The sequence below is a fragment of the Haliotis rubra genome, unplaced genomic scaffold (genome assembly GCF_003918875.1).
Source record: "Haliotis rubra isolate DU_JTF1 unplaced genomic scaffold, ASM391887v1 Scf1185, whole genome shotgun sequence".
Taxonomy (NCBI): Eukaryota; Metazoa; Mollusca; class Gastropoda; order Lepetellida; family Haliotidae; genus Haliotis; species Haliotis rubra.
The window spans coordinates 147,420-169,286 of NW_025765098.1; the positions used below are offsets into that span (position 1 = coordinate 147,420).

Consider the following 21,867-nt stretch of genomic DNA (forward strand, 5'->3'; position numbering starts at 1 on the left):
TTTTTTTCAAAAGAAATCTTTGTGAAAATTAGACAAAATACACTTGCCCCACAGGTTTACCAATCAAAGTAGATTGTTTGCTGGACATGCTGGTTGTCTTGAAAAGAGTGTGTTGAAGAAACTGAAGTTGTTTAGCTACTCTTTTCACAATTGATTGATTGATTGGTTGTTGTTTAACACCACCCTCAGCAGTATTCCAGCTATATGGCAGCGGTCTGTAAATAAGAGTGCTGACCAGACAATCCAGTGATCAACAGCATGAGCATCAATCTATGCAATTGGGACACGATGACATGTTGTCAACCAAGTCAGCGAGCCTGGCTGCCCAATCCCATTAGTCGCCTCTTACAATAAGCATGGGTTACTGAAGACAGAAGCATTGATAAAAAATATGGTGATGCTAACATAATAACAGGGTTTTGGTCCATTCATCAGACAAATGTGTGCCTGGGGATGGTTATATGTACATGCACTGAGCATGTATGGAGTGAAGGAATGAACTGCTTTGTATCTGTTGTTGTTTTTGAGTTTCTCATCCCCATTCAAGCTGCATCTTTGCACCTATTCTATCACAGACTTCCTTAAGGTCTGACAAGTGTAGATTACATGCGTAGGTTCCTGGAATCTATTCTCTCCTCACTCCTCAGATGTGATGAAGGCAGATGGCAACATGTCACAGGTTCATGGCACCTCTTCTCTCCACACACTCCTCAGATGTGATGAAGGCAGATGGCAACATGTCACAGGTTCCTGGTACCACTTCTCTCCACACACTCCACAGATGTGATGAAGGCAAATGGCACCATCACAGGTTCCTGGTACCTCTTCTCTCCACACACTCCACAGACGTGATGAAAGCAGATGGCAAGATGTCACAGGTTCCTGGTACCTCTTCTCTCCACACACTCCACAGATGTGATGAAGGCAGATGGCAAGATGTCACAGGTTCCTGGTACCACTTCTCTCCACACACTCCACAGATGTGATGAAGGCAGATGGCAACATGCACAGGTTCCTGGTACCTCTTCTCTCCATACACTCCTCAGATGTGATGAAAGCAGATGGAAACATGTCACATGTTCCTGGTACCTCTTCTCTCCACACACTCCACAGATGTGATGAAGGCAGATGGCAACATGTCACATGTTCCTGGTACCTCTTCTCTCCACACACTCCACAGATGTGATGAAGGTAGATGGCACCATCACAGGTTCATGGCACCTCTTCTCTCATCACACTCCTCAGATGTGATGAAGGCAGATGGCAACATGTCACAGGTTCCTGGTACCTCTTCTCTCCACACACTCCACAGATGTGATGAAGGCAGATGGCAATATGTCACATGTTCCTGGTACCTCTTCTCTCCACACACTCCACAGATGTGATGAAGGCAGATGGCAACATGTCACATGTTCCTGGTACCTCTTCTCTCCACACACTCCACAGATGTGATGAAGGTAGATGGCACCATCACAGGTTCATGGCACCTCTTCTCTCCACACACTCCACAGATGTGATGAAGGCAAATGGCAACATGTCACATGTTCCTGGTACCTCTTCTCTCCACACACTCCACAGATGTGATGAAGGTAGATGGCACCATCACAGGTTCATGGCACCTCTTCTCTCATCACACTCCTCAGATGTGATGAAGGCAGATGGCAACATGTCACAGGTTCCTGGTACCTCTTCTCTCCACACACTCCACAGATGTGATGAAGGCAGATGGCACCATGTCACAGGTTCCTGGTACCTCTTCTATCCACACACTCCACAGATGTGATGAAAGCAGATGGCAACATGCATAGGTTCCTGGTACCTCTTCTCTCCACACACTCCTCAGATGTGATGAAAGCAGATGGCAACATGCATAGGTTCCTGGTACCTCTTCTCTCCACACACTCCACAGATGTGATGAAAGCAGATGGCAACATGCATAGGTTCCTGGTACCTCTTCTCTCCACACACTCCTCAGATGTGATGAAAGCAGATGGCAACATGCATAGGTTCCTGGTACCTCTTCTCTCCACACACTCCTCAGATGTGATGAAAGCAGATGGCAACATGCATAGGTTCCTGGCACCTCTTCTCTCCACACGCTCCTCAGATGTGATGAAAGCAGATGGCAACATGTCACAGCTTCCTGGTACCTCTTCTCTCCACACTCCACAGATGTGATGAAGGCAGATGGCAACATGTCACAGGTTCCTGGTACCACTTCTCTCCACACGCCACAGATGTGATGAAGGCAGATGGTACCATCACAGGTTCCTGGTACCTCTTCTCTCCACACGCTCCTCAGATGTGATGAAGGCAGATGGCAACATGTCACAAGTTCCTGGTACCACTTCTCTCCACACTCCTCAGATGTGATGAAGGCAGATGGCAACATGTCACAGGTTCCTGGTACCTCTTCTCTCCACACTCCTCAGATGTGATGAAAGCAGATGGCAACATGTACAGGTTCCTGGTACCTCTTCTCTCCACACACTCCTCAGATGTGATGAAGGCAGATGGCAACATGTCACAAGTTCCTGGTACCACTTCTCTCCACACTCCTCAGATGTGATGAAAGCAAATGGCAACATGTTACAGGTTCCTGGTACCTCTTCTCTCCACACGCTCCACAGATGTGATGAAGGCAGATGGCAACATGTCATAGGTTCTTGGTACCTCTTCTCTCCACACACTCCTCAGATGTGTTGAAAGCAAATGGCAACATGTCACAGGTTCCTGGTACCTCTTCTCTCCACGCTCCACAGATGTGTTGAAAGCAAATGGCAACATGTCACAGGTTCCTGGTACCTCTTCTCTCCACACTCCACAGATGTGATGAAGGCAGATGGCAACATGTCACGGGTTCCTGGTACCTCTTCTCTCCACACACTCCACAGATGTGTTGAAGGCAGATGGCAACATGTCACATGTTCCTGGTACCTCTTCTCTCCACATACTCCACAGATGTGATGAAAGCAAATGGCAACATGTCACAGGTTCCTGGTACCTCTTCTCTCCACACACTTCTCAGATGTGATGAAAGCAAATGGCAACATATTACAGGTTCCTGGTACCTCTTCTCTCCACACTCCACAGATGTGATGAAAGCAGATGGCAACATGCATAGGTTCCTGGTACCTCTTCGCTCCACACACTCCTCAGATATGATGAAAGCAAATGGCAACATGCACAGGTCCCTGGTACCTCTTCTCTCCACACGCTCCTCAGATGTGATGAAAGCAGATGGCTCCAGGTACCTGTTTATTCCCAACACCTGCCACAGTTGATGAGGGTAAAGGGCAGCATATATGTGTTCCTGGAACCTGTTCTACCCCTGACACCTGCTACATGGGATGAGGAGGGGGCCAACATTCACACTTCACCTGCCTGCCATATTTGCCTCGTCATGGAACACTCGTCCATGTCAGTGAACTGCTCAAGTATTGCCTCGCAACTCCAGTGTTTATCATGAGTATGTACCATCCTTCATATGCCCCGGGCTTATGGCAACAGAGACACGCTTTAAATAAATATTGATTGAAGATGAGGGGGATGTACAAATTGTGTTTATATTCATGTGTGTAAATAGCTAAGGGATAAATCATACTCTCTTGTCAGAAGAGTTAATGTGTTTTGCGTCAGAAGCTCCACAGTCTAGGAATGTAAAGGGAGGGTGATTATTGATGGTGTAAGATTTCCGAAAATATGCACTTGAAACAACACAATGCGACAAGATGACTTGCAAATCGCAGTTGCATTCATCCACAGTGTAACTCCTTGGGTGTTGTCATGTGAATAAGCTTGCCCATTTCACTGTAACTCTTTCATGTAAATTTATGTAGGTGGTGAAGAGCGCTTTCACTTTTTTGCCAATTTTGTTGAATAAATAGAACTTCTCTTCTTAACTTCTTAGGTGTCAGTTACGCTCCGTGTTCAATGTGCTTGTTACATGGACCATAGAGAGGACACAATACACCCTCTGATAGATCATAATCACGACATCATCTCATTCTTCTAAAGCTACAGTGATGTATAGTTAAATGTTTATCTGGTAAAAATGCAGTGAAAAGAAAGAATTTATTGTGTTTTGTTCCAAAATCTGCAAGTCATTGGCTCTCTTTGTGTGAATATTTTTAAACACCTTGTTTGTGAAGGCTGTCAAGGAAGAGGATATTTCCTTTGCTAGAGATCCACACTGCTAGATTACCCATGTTCAGCACTGGTTTAATTGACATTTAGCAGCTTTTAAAAGCACATACAGGCAGATTTTCCACTTTATTACATCTTTTGTGCAGTGTTGGTATGAAAATAGAAAGAGGAAAACCCTTCCCTTGTCCATATTGTGGTGCAGGTTGTGTAGATAGCTGTGACATTTGTAGCTTCTGTCGGCCATGTTGTTCTGTAGAGGTGGTGAAATATCATCACCTAAACTATGACTGGCACCGTATAATATTGTGTCAGTGACAAGTTGGGCACACTTACGTCTAAAAGCAAATGCCTTAACAACTTGCATCTAAAAGCAAATACCTTTACATCTTACATCTAAAAGCAGATACCTTAACATCTAAAAGCAACTATCTTACATCTAAAAGCAAATACCTTTACATCTTACATCTAAAATCATATACCTTAACATCTTGCATCTAAAAGCAGATACCTTAACATCTTGCATCTAAAAGCAACTATCTTACATCTAAAAGCAACCCTTAACATCTTATATCTAAAATCATATACCTTAACATCTTGCATCTAAAAGCAGATACCTTAACATCTTGCATCTAAAAGCAACTATCTTACATCTAAAAGCAAATACCTTTACATTTTACATCTAAAATCATATACCTTAACATCTTACATCTAAAAGCAACAATCTTACATCTAAAAGCAACTATCTTAACATCTTACATCTAAAATCATATACCTTAACATCTTGCATCTAAAAGCAACTATCTTACATCTAAAAGCAACTACCTTAAAGGTCACATGCAACCAAAAAATCAAACATAATTAAAACACAATTATCACTTATTCGTGACATATAATATACATTGCTGGTTATGAAAAAACATATAAACAAAATTATAAGCATACAATCGCAAATCAAAAGTGCAATATTGTGTACTTGGGTTTACTTCCCAAGAAACGAAGCAGCCGGGATACCGAACCCAGTCAGAGCGGGTGGGTGTGCACTCAAGTGTAACGGCTGGTTCATTTGCGTATGCCCTCACGGCTTATTGTGTGTGTATATGTAGAGATGTTGGGTTTTGTAAATACATGCTCATTTTTTGTGTATAACATTTTGCAATCAACAGACATCATAACATGTCAAGTGTTCAACTATCACACCTGCCTGTCTGTGTAATTACATAATGTGACAGAGACCGAACTCGGGCCATAAATCAATGCATTTTGTTTATGGTGTATAGCCTGATTGGTGTTAAGTTCAAATTGCATGTGGTCAGTGATCGCAGTTGTGTATTGAATATTGTCATTAGCAGACAGGCAGGCAGACACACAGGTGTCAATAAAACAAGACATTGAGTTTTGTCTGTGACAACGACATATCTATATCACAGTTAGAAATTCTGTCAACGCTAAATAATGACATTGCTTTTAAGTATCGAACTGAGAAAGTGACTCGGTAAGAAGAACGTGTGGTGAAATTATATAAACAGTTAATTTACTGTCATAACATATAAAAAGCTCGTGCCTGTGAGATATCAACGAAACATTAGAAAAATAGCTCACACCAAAGCCTTCACCGAGTATTCACCGGACAACCCGCTTCCAAGCTGCGCGAACCTATTTCACTGCGCACGTGCTATGAGCGCAGCCCAGCTGTTGAAACCCGTTTTCCCCAGAAAAGTCTGGGGAAAATTAGTGAAACGTATGAACTCCGATTTCGCGCGGTTTTTTTCATCACGTTATTTTTCAACTTTATAAGTTGAATTTGCATTTTTGATGATTTGTTTCGGTAAGTCCATACCGAAAGGTATCAGAATCTGCAAAGTTGTGTTTTATGTTGCATGTGACCTTTAACATCTTACATCTAAAATCATATACCTTAACATCTTACATCTAAAATCATATACCTTAACATCTTACATCTAAAATCATATACCTTAACATCTTACATCTAAAATAATATACCTTAACATCTTACATCTAAAATCATATACCTTAACATCTTGCATCTAAAATCATATACCTTAACATCTTGCATCTAAAATCATATACCTTAACATCTTACATCTAAAATCATATACCTTAACATCTTGCATCTAAATCATATACCTTAACATCTTGCATCTAAAATCATATACCTTAACATCTTGCATCTAAAATCATATACCTTAACATCTTACATCTAAAATCATATACCTTAACATCTTGCATCTAAAATCATATACCTTAACATCTTACATCTAAAATCATATACCTTAACATCTTGCATCTAAAATCATATACCTTAACATCTTACATCTAAAATCATATACCTTAACATCTTGCATCTAAAATCATATACCTTAACATCTTGCATCTAAAATCATATACCTTAACATCTTGCATCTAAAAGCAACTATCTTACATCTAAAAGCAACTACCTAAACATCTTACATCTAAAATCATATACCTTAACATCTTACATCTAAAATCATATACCTTAACATCTTGCATCTAAAATCATATACCTTAACATCTTGCATCTAAAATCATATACCTTAACATCTTGCATCTAAAAGCACCTATCTTACATCTAAAATCATATACCTTAACATCTTGCATCTAAAATCATATACCTTAACATCTTGCATCTAAAAGCAACTACCTTAACATCTTACATCTAAAATCATATACCTTAACATCTTGCATCTAAAAGCAACTACCTTAACATCTTACATCTAAAATCATATACCTTAACATCTTGCATCTAAAAGCAACTACCTAAACATCTTACATCTAAAATCATATACCTTAACATCTTACATCTAAAATCATATACCTTAACATCTTGCATCTAAAATCATATACCTTAACATCTTGCATCTAAAAGCAACTACCTAAACATCTTACATCTAAAATCATATACCTTAACATCTTGCATCTAAAATCATATACCTTAACGTCTTACATCTAAAAGCAACTACATAAACATCTTACATCTAAAATCATATACCTTAACATCTTGCATCTAAAATCATATACCTTAACATCTTGCATCTAAAAGCAGATACCTTAACATCTTGCATCTAAAAGCAACTATCTTACATCTAAAAGCAACTACCTAAACATCTTACATCTAAAATCATATACCTTAACATCTTGCGTCTAAAAGCAACTATCTTACATCTAAAAGCAACTACCTTAACATCTTACATCTAAAATCATATACCTTAACATCTTGCATCTAAAAGCAGATACCTTAACATCTTGCATCTAAAAGCAACTATCTTACATCTAAAAGCAAATACCTTTACATTTTACATCTAAAATCATATACCTTAACATCTTGCATCTAAAAGCAACTATCGTACATCTAAAAGCAGATACCTTTACATCTTACATCTAAAAGCAGATACCTTAACATCTTAATAAGTGTCCCCTGGCATACATGGAAATGGCATTGTACAGTGAAGATGATAATTGTAGTCAGTTTGAATTTCCTTCTTATCAGCTCTAGTAGTTTAATGGTCATTCTTAATGCTTACAGCCATGTAACAAAACACTCACTGAGTTTTGTGAGGAAATTTGATAAAAGTTATTGCAAGTAAATCACTAGGTCTATCACATGCATGTACTGTACTGCTTGAAATTGTAGAACAAACAATATATAATACCCCATTTGGTGTATAATACTCCATAACATCTTGAAGAAAGAGTGTCCAAGAACTTTAGCATGCTGTCCAGTGAGTATGGCATATATTTACCTTCCAGCTGTTACTAGGCATGGGATATTAGGGTAAGAGTATTGTTTGCATCTGGAGGAGGTTGTTGGTGACACTTGTGGCGCTGTTTGCCACAGCTCTCTCAAATATACAATCAGGACAGCGCACCAGTGTATACATTGTCTTTATTCACTATAAACATACAGGGTTTTTGCATCTGTAATGCACCAGAGTCATAGACTTTTGATTACAAGCACTTGAGGTTATGCTTGGTGCAGATTGGTGGTGTATTTAGGGATTTCAGAAGGCTGTTGTTATAGTGTGCTCTTGACATGATGTAATTTACTTTTTCAAACATATCCATTTGAATACTTAGGTACAGGGAGTATGGCAAGGGTGTCTTTTGTCTTGGCTGTCTTTATGTGTCAAATGTACATTTCACGTATATCAGGGTATAAGCTGATTGGCTTGTTGTGGGAATGAAGGTTTTGTCAACATCTTGAGGTTCATGATTGTCATTTTCAAAATGTTCAATTTGTTTTGAAAGTATGTAATAAATGGAACCATTGTCAAGAAATGCTGTCAATAAATTTATTATTTAATCAAAAATGTCTCTTGGTTTCAAAAGTCTATTACATCTTTACTTTTGTAACTACTAGTAGCTGAACATGGATTTTTGTGTCTTTTCTTTAAATCTAACATGTTGACATTCACACAATTATCTTTAAGTGTCCAACTTTCGGTTTCAGAACCCAAACAGGACAAGGACTGGATCTTCAAATTTGATAAGAAATTGCCAGAAAATCAGAGACTGCAAAACTGTAAGTAATACCCAGCAGTTGGGACACCTGTGTGTAAAAATGTTATGATTCATCATAATGTTGGTGATTATATTGGATACGATTTCATGCATATACAGAAGAATGCATAAACATGCAAAGGACAATACAGTTCCTGTGTAGAATGTGCATAAACATGCAATAGAAATATAGTTCCTGTATAGAATGTACATAAACATGCAAAGGACAATATAGCTCCTGTATAGAATGTGCAAAAACGTGCAAAGGACAATACAGTTCCTGTATAGAATGTACATAAACATGCAAAGGACAATACAAACCTGTGTAGAATGTGCATAAACATGCAAAGGACAATACAGTTCCTATATAGAATGTGCATAAACATGCAAAGGACAATACAGTTCCTATATAGAATGTACATAAACATGCAAAGGACAATACAGTTCCTGTATAGAATGTGCATAAACATGCAAAGGACAATACAGTTTCTGTATAGAATGTACATAAACATGCAATAGAAATATAGTTCCTGTATAGAATGTGCAAAAACATGCAAAGGACAATACAGTTTCTGTATAGAATGTGCAAAAACATGCAAAGGACAATATAGCTCCTGTATAGAAAGTGCATAAACATGCAAAGGACAATACAGTTCCTGATTAGAATGTGCATAAACATGCAATAGAAATATAGTTCCTGTATAGAATGTGCAAAAACATGCAAAGGACAATACAGTTCCTGTATAGAATGTGCATAAACATGCAAAGGACAATACAGTTCCCGTATAGAATGTACATAAACATGCAATAGAAATATAGTTCCAGAATAGAATGTGCATAAACATCCAAAGGACAATACAGTTCCTGTATAGAATGTACATAAGCATGCAAAGAACAATACAGTTCCTATATAGAATGTACATAAACATGCAAAGGACAATACAGTTCCTGTATAGAATGTGCATAAACATGCAAAGGACAATACAGTTCCTGTATAGAATGTACATAAACATGCAAAGGACAATACAGTTCCTGTATAGAATGTGCATAAACATGCAAAGGACAATACAGTTCCCGTATAGAATGTGCATAAACATGCAATAGAAATATAGTTCCAGAATAGAATGTGCATAAAGATCCAAAGGACAATACAGTTCCTGTATAGAATGTACATAAGCATGCAAAGAACAATACAGTTCCTATATAGAATGTACATAAACATGCAAAGGACAATACAGTTCCTATATAGAATGTACATCAACATGCAAAGGACAATACAGTTCCTGTATAGAATGTGCATAAACATGCAAAGGACAATACAGTTTCTGTATAGAATGTACATAAACATGCAATAGAAATATAGTTCCTGTATAGAATGTGCAAAAACATGCAAAGGACAATACAGTTCCTGTATAGAATGTGCAAAAACATGCAAAGGACAATACAGTTCCTGTGTAGAATGTGCATAAACATGCAAAGGACAATACAGTTCCCGTATAGAATGTGCATAAACATGCAATAGAAATATAGTTCCAGAATAGAATGTGCATAAACATCCAAAGGACAATACAGTTCCTGTATAGAATGTGCATAAACATGCAAAGGACAATACAGTTTCTGTATAGAATGTACATAAACATGCAATAGAAATATAGTTCCTGTATAGAATGTGCAAAAACATGCAAAGGACAATACAGTTCCTGTATAGAATGTGCATAAACATGCAAAGGACAATACAGTTCCCGTATAGAATGTACATAAACATGCAATAGAAATATAGTTCCAGAATAGAATGTGCATAAACATCCAAAGGACAATACAGTTCCTGTATAGAATGTACATAAGCATGCAAAGAACAATACAGTTCCTATATAGAATGTACATAAACATGCAAAGGACAATACAGTTCCTATATAGAATGTACATAAACATGCAAAGGACAATACAGTTCCTGTATAGAATGTGCATAAACATGCAAAGGACAATACAGTTCCCGTATAGAATGTGCATAAACATGCAATAGAAATATAGTTCCAGAATAGAATGTGCATAAAGATCCAAAGGACAATACAGTTCCTGTATAGAATGTACATAAGCATGCAAAGAACAATACAGTTCCTATATAGAATGTACATAAACATGCAAAGGACAATACAGTTCCTATATAGAATGTACATAAACATGCAAAGGACAATACAGTTCCTGTATAGAATGTGCATAAACATGCAAAGGACAATACAGTTTCTGTATAGAATGTACATAAACATGCAATAGAAATATAGTTCCTGTATAGAATGTGCAAAAACATGCAAAGGACAATACAGTTCCTATATAGAATGTGCAAAAACATGCAAAGGACAATACAGTTCCTGTGTAGAATGTGCATAAACATGCAAAGGACAATACAGTTCCCGTATAGAATGTGCATAAACATGCAATAGAAATATAGTTCCAGAATAGAATGTACATAAACATCCAAAGGACAATACAGTTCCTGTATAGAATGTACATAAGCATGCAAAGAACAATACAGTTCCTATATAGAATGTACATAAACATGCAAAGGACAATACATTTCCTGTATAGAATGTACAGAGGACAATACAGTTCCTGTATAGAATGTACATAAGCATGCAAAGGACAATAAAGTTCCTGTATAGAATGTACAGAGGACAATACAGTTCCTGTGTAGAATGTACATAAACATGCAAAGGACAATACAGTTCCTGTATAGAATGTACAGAGGACAATACAGTTCCTGTATAGAATGTACATAAACATGCAAAGGACAATACAGTTCCTGTATAGAATGTACAGAGGACAATACAGTTCCTGTATAGAATGTACATAAACATGCAAAGGACAATACAGTTCCTGTATAGAATGTACAGAGGACAATACAGTTCCTGTATAGAATGTACAGAGAACAATACAGTTCCTGTATAGAATGTACATAAACATGCAAAGGACAATACAGTTCCTGTATAGAATGTACAGAGGACAACACAGTTCCTGTATAGAATGTACAGAGGACAATACAGTTCCTGTATAGAATGTACAGAGGACAATACAATTCCTGTATAGAATGTACAGAGGACAATACAATTCCTGTATAGAATGTACAGAGGACAATACAGTTCCTGTATAAAATGTACAGAGGACAATACAATTCCTGTATAGAATGTACAGAGGACAATACAGTTCCTGTATAGAATGTACAGAGGACAATACAATTCCTGTATAGAATGTACAGAGGACAATACAGTTCCTGTATAGAATGTACAGAGGACAATACAATTCCTGTATAGAATGTACAGAGGACAATACAGTTCCTGTATAGAATGTACATAAACATGCAAAGGACAATACAGTTCCTGTATAGAATGTACAGAGGACAATACAGTTCCTGTGTAGAATGTACATAAACATGCAAAGGACAATACAGTTCCTGTATAGAATGTACAGAGGACAATACAGTTCCTGTATAGAATGTACATAAACATGCAAAGGACAATACAGTTCCTGTATAGAATGTACAGAGGACAATACAGTTCCTGTATAGAATGTACATAAACATGCAAAGGACAATACAGTTCCTGTATAGAATGTACAGAGGACAATACAGTTCCTGTATAGAATGTACAGAGAACAATACAGTTCCTGTATAGAATGTACATAAACATGCAAAGGACAATACAGTTCCTGTATAGAATGTACAGAGGACAATACAGTTCCTGTATAGAATGTACATAAACATGCAAAGGACAATACAGTTCCTGTATAGAATGTACAGAGGACAATACAGTTCCTGTGTAGAATGTACATAAACATGCAAAGGACAATACAGTTCCTGTATAGAATGTACAGAGGACAATACAGTTCCTGTATAGAATGTACATAAACATGCAAAGGACAATACAGTTCCTGTATAGAATGTACAGAGGACAATACAGTTCCTGTATAGAATGTACAGAGAACAATACAGTTCCTGTATAGAATGTACATAAACATGCAAAGGACAATACAGTTCCTGTATAGAATGTACAGAGGACAACACAGTTCCTGTATAGAATGTACAGAGGACAATACAGTTCCTGTATAGAATGTACAGAGGACAATACAATTCCTGTATAGAATGTACAGAGGACAATACAATTCCTGTATAGAATGTACAGAGGACAATACAGTTCCTGTATAAAATGTACAGAGGACAATACAATTCCTGTATAGAATGTACAGAGGACAATACAGTTCCTGTATAGAATGTACAGAGGACAATACAATTCCTGTATAGAATGTACAGAGGACAATACAGTTCCTGTATAGAATGTACAGAGGACAATACAATTCCTGTATAGAATGTACAGAGGACAATACAGTTCCTGTATAGAATGTACAGAGGACAACACAATTCCTGTATAGAATGTACAGAGGACAATACAATTCCTGTATAGAATGTACAGAGGACAATATAGTTCCTGTATAGAACGTACAGAGGACAATATAGTTCCTGTATAGAATGTACATAAACATGCAAAGGACAATACAGTTCCTGTATAGAATGTACAGAGAACAATACAGTTCCTGTATAGAATGTACATAAACATGCAAAGGACAATACAGTTCCTGTATAGAATGTACAGAGGACAACACAGTTCCTGTGTAGAATGTACAGAGGACAACACAATTCCTGTATAGAATGTACAGAGGACAATATAGTTCCTGTATAGAATGTACATAAACATGCAAAGGACAATACAGTTCCTGTATAGAATGTACAGAGGACAATACAGTTCCTGTATAGAATGTACAGAGGACAATACAGTTCCTGTATAGAATGTACATAAACATGCAAAGGACAATACAGTTCCTGTATAGAATGTACAGAGGACAATACAGTTCCTGTAAAGAATGTACATAAACATGCAAAGGACAATACAGTTCCTGTATAGAATGTACAGAGGACAATATAGTTCCTGTATAGAATGTACATAAACATGCAAAGGACAATACAGTTCCTGTATAGAATGTACGGAGGACAACACAGTTCCTGTATAGAATGTACAGAGGACAATATAGTTCCTGTATAGAATGTACATAAACATGCAAAGGACAATACAGTTCCTGTATAGAATGTACAGAGGACAACACAGTTCCTGTATAGAATGTACAGAGGACAATACAGTTCCTGTATAGAATGTACATAAACATGCAAAGGACAATACAGTTCCTGTATAGAATGTACAGAGGACAATACAGTTCCTGTATAGAATGTACAGAGGACAATATAGTTCCTGTATAGAATGTACAGAGGACAATACAGTTCCTGTATAGAATGTACATAAACATGCAAAGGACAATACAGTTCCTGTATAGAATGTACAGAGGACAACACAATTCCTGTATAGAATGTACAGAGGACAATATAGTTCCTGTATAGAATGTACATAAACATGCAAAGGACAATACAATTCCTGTATAGAATGTACAGAGGACAATACAGTTCCTGTATAGAATGTACAGAGGACAATACAATTCCTGTATAGAATGTACAGAGGACAATACAATTCCTGTATAGAATGTACAGAGGACAATACAGTTCCTGTATAGAATGTACAGAGGACAATACAATTCCTGTATAGAATGTACAGAGGACAATACAATTCCTGTATAGAATGTACAGAGGACAATACAGTTCCTGTATAGAATGTATAGAGGACAACACAATTCCTGTGTAGACTGTACAGAGGACAACACAGTTCCTGTATAGAATGTACAGAGGACAATACAGTTCCTGTATAGAATGTACAGAGGACAATACAGTTCCTGTATAGAATGTACAGAGGACAACACAATTCCTGTATAGAATGTACAGAGGACAATACAGTTCCTGTATAGAATATGCATAAACTATTGCTATTAACAACATACATGTACATGCAAAAGACCACACAATCTATGTATGGGCATGAATGCCAAAATCACCACATTCCAACCGTCAACGCAGTTTCTGGTGACTACTGAGAAATGCTACACAGTGACCAATTTAAGCTGTAGATGGAAGTTGATCAAACCTGTTTTCACCGAACATGAAGAAACACCCTCACTTAAAGTGACTAGTTTCACTCTTGATTTGTAACGCAAAAGGACATCACAAGCTTTTGCATAATTCAACCCAACATTGTAGGTATGAAATTGCACAGTAAATGCATTGTTAGGATACATGAATGGCTTTTATATCTCTGATATATTTGTATCTCCAGCTTGGAGAAAAACAGCCATCTTCATAGATCAGAGTACAGCTGTTTGAATAGAGGACATTTTGAGGTTATGAGATAGTACAATACCTGCTCCAGTTTTATTCCGATTAAGGTGCATCACTGTTAAAGAGGACTTTGTTCCTAGGATTTTACCGAGGAATCTCATGTGGATAAGGATAACCATTTATTCCATTACAAAAGTAATTCAAGCTACGAATTAAATGATAATTGATTTGTATAGCACCTCATTTGCAGATTAAATATGACTGCTGAACGGCGCTGAATGAATCCCAGTGGACTGAAAAGTGTAATTTCAGAGATGTCATATGAAATTGACAGTCATATTATGCTTAAGACTATTTGAAAGTAAATTTGACAATAATAGGATTGGACTTTAATTTACAGATACTGTAAATCATGAAATTAATGCGAGCATTTTATCAATGCGAAAAATGCGTCTGTGCTCTTCTCGCATTATTATAATGACGCCATTTCAGTCTGACCATGTCTACTTAATAAAAGACAGAAAACGTAAATCTGTTGGCAAGCCACATGTAATTATCACTGGTTACAATCACTGGTCATTGTTTAAAGTCACTCAAGCACATCAGCCAGACCGGACATTCTCCAGCCACGTGTTTGTTGTACCTTGGTCGATGACTTGTGTCTTTCAAGTTGGATTACGTTTTACATGTTGTCATAAGACAAGTAGTAGCAAGCAATCACGTGATCAAACTTGGCAGCGTAATCAAAACATCGCCAGCTCATTTCCATTCATTGCTTTACAAGCTCAATTCATTTTATCATCAACACAGATTCCTGAGCTCGCATTAATTTCGTGACGCATTTTAGACTAGACCCTTGCACTCGAATTAAATTTGTGACGCATTAATTTCATGATTTACAGTATTGGTCAGTGTAACATATAATCCATAAATTTAACCCTCATGACTCAAGTACGTCTTGGTACATTGTTTACGTGCAGTGTCACAGGTATTTGATAAGCAAGTAGTCCTTGAATATGTAGATTTTTTTCAGTCAGAACAGTGTGGGCTGCTGTATCTATAGATTAAACATGATCACTTTAAATACCATTGTTATCAGGCAAGAACACCACAAGGAAACTGTCCCTTGCTGAGACATTTTTTACCAAGTGTCCATGAGTGCACATGACTTCACCTTACAGTGATGCACTCACTGAGTACACGAATGAGCGAGTGACCAAATAGTGAGTGAGGTTTTATGCCTCTTTCCCAAATATTCCAGCAATATCACGACAGGAAATGCTAGAAATGGACTTCACACATTGTATCCATGTGGGGCGTCTCCCCAAATAGAGTTTATTATCTACAAGTTTGAATTGAGCAGTTGGCTTGTTGAAGTTAACTTTTCATGTCAAACTTTGTAGAAATGATCCTATGTGCCAGATGAAGATAGGTCTTTCCTATTTATAGGAATTTAAAATGATGGGGACTGATATATTTTGCTTATTGGTGAAATACGCAGGATTTTGAGAAAACCGCTTACAGTTTACTGTGCACAATGGACCTTTCTTCATCCGTTGGCAGCCTATGGCTAAACAAAATAGTTCAGGTGTCAAAACATGGTTGTAATAGGCAATAAACCCCTTAAGACGGTGATTTCCCTTTTTTGGCAGTCTGTTGTGCACTGGACCATGCAGTTGTTGTATCTCACTGCCAAAACTGGGACAACTGGTGTGAACAATTAAGATCAATTAGTTCTCGTCAGTAAGGTGGTAACTAATTTGCTACTGGGACAATTAGGATCAATTAGGCACTGATGAGGTTTGTAAAAGTAAAGAGGTTAGAGGTAGGGAAGTTCATCTCACATACTAGAAAAGAAGGATGTTTTATGTAGACAGAGTATATATAGATTTGAACTGAATTTCTTGTTACACTTATGCTCACTATGGAAGAGAAAGGACAGAGCCAAGTCGCTACCCCAAACACCCCATCACCAATGCTTGAGGCAGTCTGCTGGCTGGTGTGATTGAACATTAGAAATACTTTGCAAATGTATTGTGAACAAAATAATCATCACCTATAAAATTATTTGTTATTCTGTTCTCTTCTTCACTCTACATAGGAGTTGATTAAATCAATTAAGACTCATTAACGAGGTGTCAAAGGGCTAATTATGAGGTATTAAATACACAATGCCATTTTAGAAAGTGGTGAAATGTAACATATGTTTTACTAAGAAAGTGTAATCCCAAATATAACATATGTTAATTATGAGGTGTGAGTCATAAACTGCCAAAATCAGGACAACAGTTCTAGCTTGTTAACCAGGTGTGAAATATAACTGCCAAAAGTGGGACTGCCAAAAGTGGGAATAAATCCCTTAAGACTTATGTGTCTGTAATATGTTGTTTTTGTTCCATTCATATCCCTGACAATCCATATTTTGGTAATCTTAGAAACACACTGCCAAACACACTAGGTAAGCATAATTGTTTTATAATCTAAAGGTAATTTAGGCAAAATATAGCAAAAATGAAATTGCAGTTACTCCAACTTTCAATTTTATGAAGCTAGTTTTCATCATTCATTGACAGTTTAAGCCAGCCTTCTTTGTCACCATAATATTATGTTGGTGGAAACTCTAACTACATTGTTGTAACTGCCATGGCCTGTCATATTTAATGTTGTTATTTATGTTTCAGTGTCTGTTTGTATGTGATCGATCACCTGGCAAGAACTACACCTCCCTAGACAACTGCAAATATGACTGTGATGTAAGTATTGGTGTAAGTATTCCACTGACAGCTTTCCTTCTTCACCTTCAGTTTCAACCTTGAGCTCTTTTCCAATGGTGACTGCCGTGGTTCACAAGTCATCATAGTCATATCAATTAATTTATTACTTGTCTTAAGATTCCATGTTAAGTTATTCTCAGAAACACAACATGCACTATGACGTGAAGCCTTGCACATTTGAAAGCATTGCCCTTTTCTGTGATTCACTCATTTTTGTTTCTGTTAATATTTAGTCTTAGCTGTCTTTCCATCCCTTAGTAGAATTAATTCTTTTAATAATTATAAAGCATATAGTTATTTTATGGTGTAACCTGTGTTCTGAAATTCCATAATCTTTTAAGCATCAGTACTGCATGAAAAATATTAAAATTCCGATATTGGTTTACCCAAATATTGACAAGATCAATATGCTTCGGTCTACATATATTACCATACTGAAGTTTGGTAAATATGTGCACTACAGTTTAACCATACCATCTTCACAAGGTATGTATTGCACAGTGGGTGAAATTCTGGAAATAAATAAAGGAACATGGGTACTTTCATGTGTTCCCTTATTTGTTTCCATGAGTATAACATGAAAAGTGAGTGTGCAGTCATACAACAAAGATTTGGACAGACTTTATTCAGATTTGCCAGGACAGGCAACTAACTGAAGCATGTGCACACACACGCACGCACACCTTTAACTATGCTGTTGCAGGGCTCCAGATAAGGGCCGTATCGGCGTATATACGGATAAAAAATATGCACTTAGAAAATAGTTTAGAAAACGTAGCAGATACGCACCACAACATTGGTGTACGGTCTTAGAATTATTTACAGACTTATTTATCTGAAAAATTATTGTTTTATTGTTTATTGACGTGTTTACACAAGAGTAGCAATGTTGTGGTGCATATAATTGAAACGAAACACAAGATTACTGATACTCCATTACATTCCATTCAGTACTCTAAACGTACTCTTAAGGTTTTCCAGTACTCCTGTATTGAAAAAATAAGGAGTACATACTCCTGATGTTGAAAAATTATCTGGAGCCCTGCTGTTGCACTGTAGAACTTCACGATAAATATTTTTTTGTAAGAACTAGGATTGCAGTGAATCCACTATGAAGCCCAAATGTTGGGTAATGAATAGGAATATTAGGTATAAATACAAAAACAAATTGAAGCAGTTGTTTAAATACTCATTATATTCAGTGAACCAATTTCAAAAAAATTGTTTGACCATGTTGACAATGTTAATGTATCATGACAATGACCAGTGACCACCTTACTGTCAAACTGAGTGTTGGCTAGTATACCGCCTCGCTTGGATATTTTTCATTTTGCACATCTCATTTACATAAATAGCACCCAATTTCAAGTAAAAACACTCCTTTTCAAACGATTCATGAATATTGATTCTAATGATCACAAACTAAAACTTGAATTCAGGCAGTGATATGGTCCAGTTCACTGAATATGTGAGTGAGTCATAACAACCCATTAAGAACTGGAATGTGATTATTATTTAAAAGATCAACAAGAAAATCGGCCGGTATAGTTGAAAAATTATCAGGGCAAGTGATTTTATATGTGCCACTGTACCAGAGTACACTAGCAATTTTAAAGTTATTTCCATCCCTGGATGTTTCAGGTGAAGTATCCCAACTATGCCAGCTGCAGGAGGAGCTGTTCATTCCTGGCTAAAGCAGCTGAGTCCAAGGTGGGCAGCTGTCCCAGCAAGAAGACCATGTCCGGCTTCAAGGCAGCGTGTGTTCCAGAGTGCAACCATGATGGAGACTGTGCAGGCAGCAACAAGTGCTGTGGCAATGGCTGTGGCTTCACCTGCCAGGAACCCACGAGCGATCAAGGTCAGTGTTGCTTAAAGAGAGACACATTTCACTCAGCTATAACAAGGTAGGGTGGCTCAGGGGTTCGTCTCTCCTCTCATTTTGCAGGAGGTTTGGGTTTAAATCCTTTTTGATAAAATTTTCTGAGCCATGGCTTTAATACCAGTGGTAGAGTTAAAAAGACCTGTGAAGATCCAGGTTAGAATTAGTCTTCAGCAACCCACTTGTAGTAAGAGGTGACTAATGGGATCGGGTGGTCAGGCTCTCAGACTTGGTTGTCACATGTCATTGTATCCCAGTTGCATAGATTGATGCTCATGATGTCAATCACTGGATTGTCTGGTCCAGACTCGTTTATTTACAGACCACAGCCACAGAGCTGGAATAGTGCTGATTGTGGCGTTAATCGACAAACTGTTTCACATACCATTTTAACTTCATGGACATTGTTGTTACTGTGAAAACACATGTTGCAGGTTTGCCCAGGAAGCCAAGCAACATCGTGTTTGAAACCAGGAAAGATGGCAGCGTTGTGATCAGCTGGGACCTGCCCCAAGGGAGATGGATGCGACATGTTGCACAACCCTTTGTCTACGTTGTTCGGTGGCGGACTCTGTCTGGCAAAGGAGTCAACTACAAAGTGGTGAGTGCAGTCAGCAGGACCTCTTTGGTTAATACTGACCAAATGGGATCTTCAGAAGATCTCTGTGGTCGATTCAGACTGACTGACTGAGTTTGGTTTTACGCCGCTTTTAGCAATATTCCAGCAATATCACGGCGGGGGACACCAGAAATGGGCTTCACTCATTGTACCCATGTGGGGATTTGAACCCCGGGTCTTCGGCGTGACGAGCCAACGCTTTAACCACTAGACTACCCCACCGCCCCGGTCGATTCAGAGCAAATTGTTCTTTTAGCATACCTCTGCAGATTCTTCAGATCTCTGTGATTGATAATAAGCAGATAGATTCTTCAGAATCTCTCTGTGGTCAATGCTGAGCAGACCGCCTCCGTGGTGTAGTGGTCAGAGCGTCCGCCCGGAGAGCGGAAGGTCGCGGGTTCGATCCCCGACCGCGTCATACCAAAAGACGTTAAAATATGGTACATGAGCCTGGCGCTCGGCATTAATGGGTACAACAAGGACTGGTCGGCTTGGAGTCAGTATAATGTGTCTGAGTGGGCTATTCATGCTTCACTGCGGCATGGTATCTCAGTGGGCTAGCACTATAAAACCAGCTTCAGTCTGGGCTAGTACAAGCAGCCGCACCTACACATACAAATGCATGCACGTCGTCATATGAGCGAAATATTCTCCAGCGCAACGTTAAACCCAATTTCACCTCACCTCACCAATGCTGAGCAGGTGCACTCTTTGGCATATCTCTGTGATTGATGCTGAAAAGATGGCTCCTTAGCTTATCTCTGTGGCAATGCTGTGATAGTGCCTGTAATTGGTTCCACCTACACAGTCTTAGAGCTAGGATTTTTCTTCCATTATGATGAACTTAAAATTGTTGTGAGAAATTCAAATTAGATTGCCTCATGATTTAACGAGTATTGTTTTGCGATGCTTTTAGCAATATTATCTTTCAGCAATATCTCAGCGTGGGTTACCAGAAATAGGCTTCAACACATTGTACCCAGCTGAGAAATCAAACCCAGGTCTTTGGTGTGAAAAGCTGTTTGTATAGGGTGGGGACCCTTGTGGCTGACTGAAACGCTAATCATCTGAGTTTCAATTCCTTACATGGGTGTTCAGCCCATTTTTGACGTTTGATACATTTTTATTGCTGAAACATGTATAAAAGCTGTAAAGTATAGCCTCACAAATTCACTTACACCCTTTTTACCCAGACTGACCGGAAGTTCGTGAAGCTGCGAGGGATCGTGCCGGCCAGTACGCTGAACGTCATAATAGCAGCAGTCAACATACACGGATCCAAGGGATTCACTTCAGTATCCAAACATACCAAAGGTGAGTGAGTGAGTGAGTTGAGTTTTATGCCGCAATATTCCAGCTATATGGCTTTGGTCTGTAAATTATCAAGTCTGGACCAGTCAATCCAGTGATCAACAGCATGAGCATCGATCTGTGCAATTGGGAACCGATGACATGTGTCAACCATCAGCGAGCCTGACCACCCGATCCGGTTAGTGGCCTCTTACAACAAGCATGGTTTACTGAGATCATTATTCTAACCCGGACCTTCACAGGTAACATACCAAAGGTACATCAAGAAGTTGACAATAAGTTAACTTCATGCATGTCTCCTATGTACAGTTTTCGCCTGTGTGCAGGGTTTCATGTT

General features: G+C 38.2%; 1 protein-coding gene across 2 annotated transcripts in view; it reads left to right on the forward strand.

The window, feature by feature from the left end:
• Positions 1–21,867, forward strand: part of LOC124259926 (anosmin-1-like) — a 71,133-nt gene that overhangs the window by 43,118 nt on the left and 6,148 nt on the right. Inside the window, exons 2-6 of one of the 2 annotated variants that reach the window (XM_046694155.1) lie at positions 8,633–8,704; positions 17,629–17,712; positions 19,363–19,579; positions 20,035–20,201; positions 21,413–21,533. In XM_046694155.1, the coding sequence (XP_046550111.1) occupies positions 8,633–8,704; positions 17,629–17,712; positions 19,363–19,579; positions 20,035–20,201; positions 21,413–21,533 (661 nt within the window). The remainder of the gene's footprint in view (positions 1–8,632; positions 8,705–17,628; positions 17,713–19,362; positions 19,580–20,034; positions 20,202–21,412; positions 21,534–21,867) is intronic. The other variant, XM_046694159.1, reaches the window with a different exon arrangement.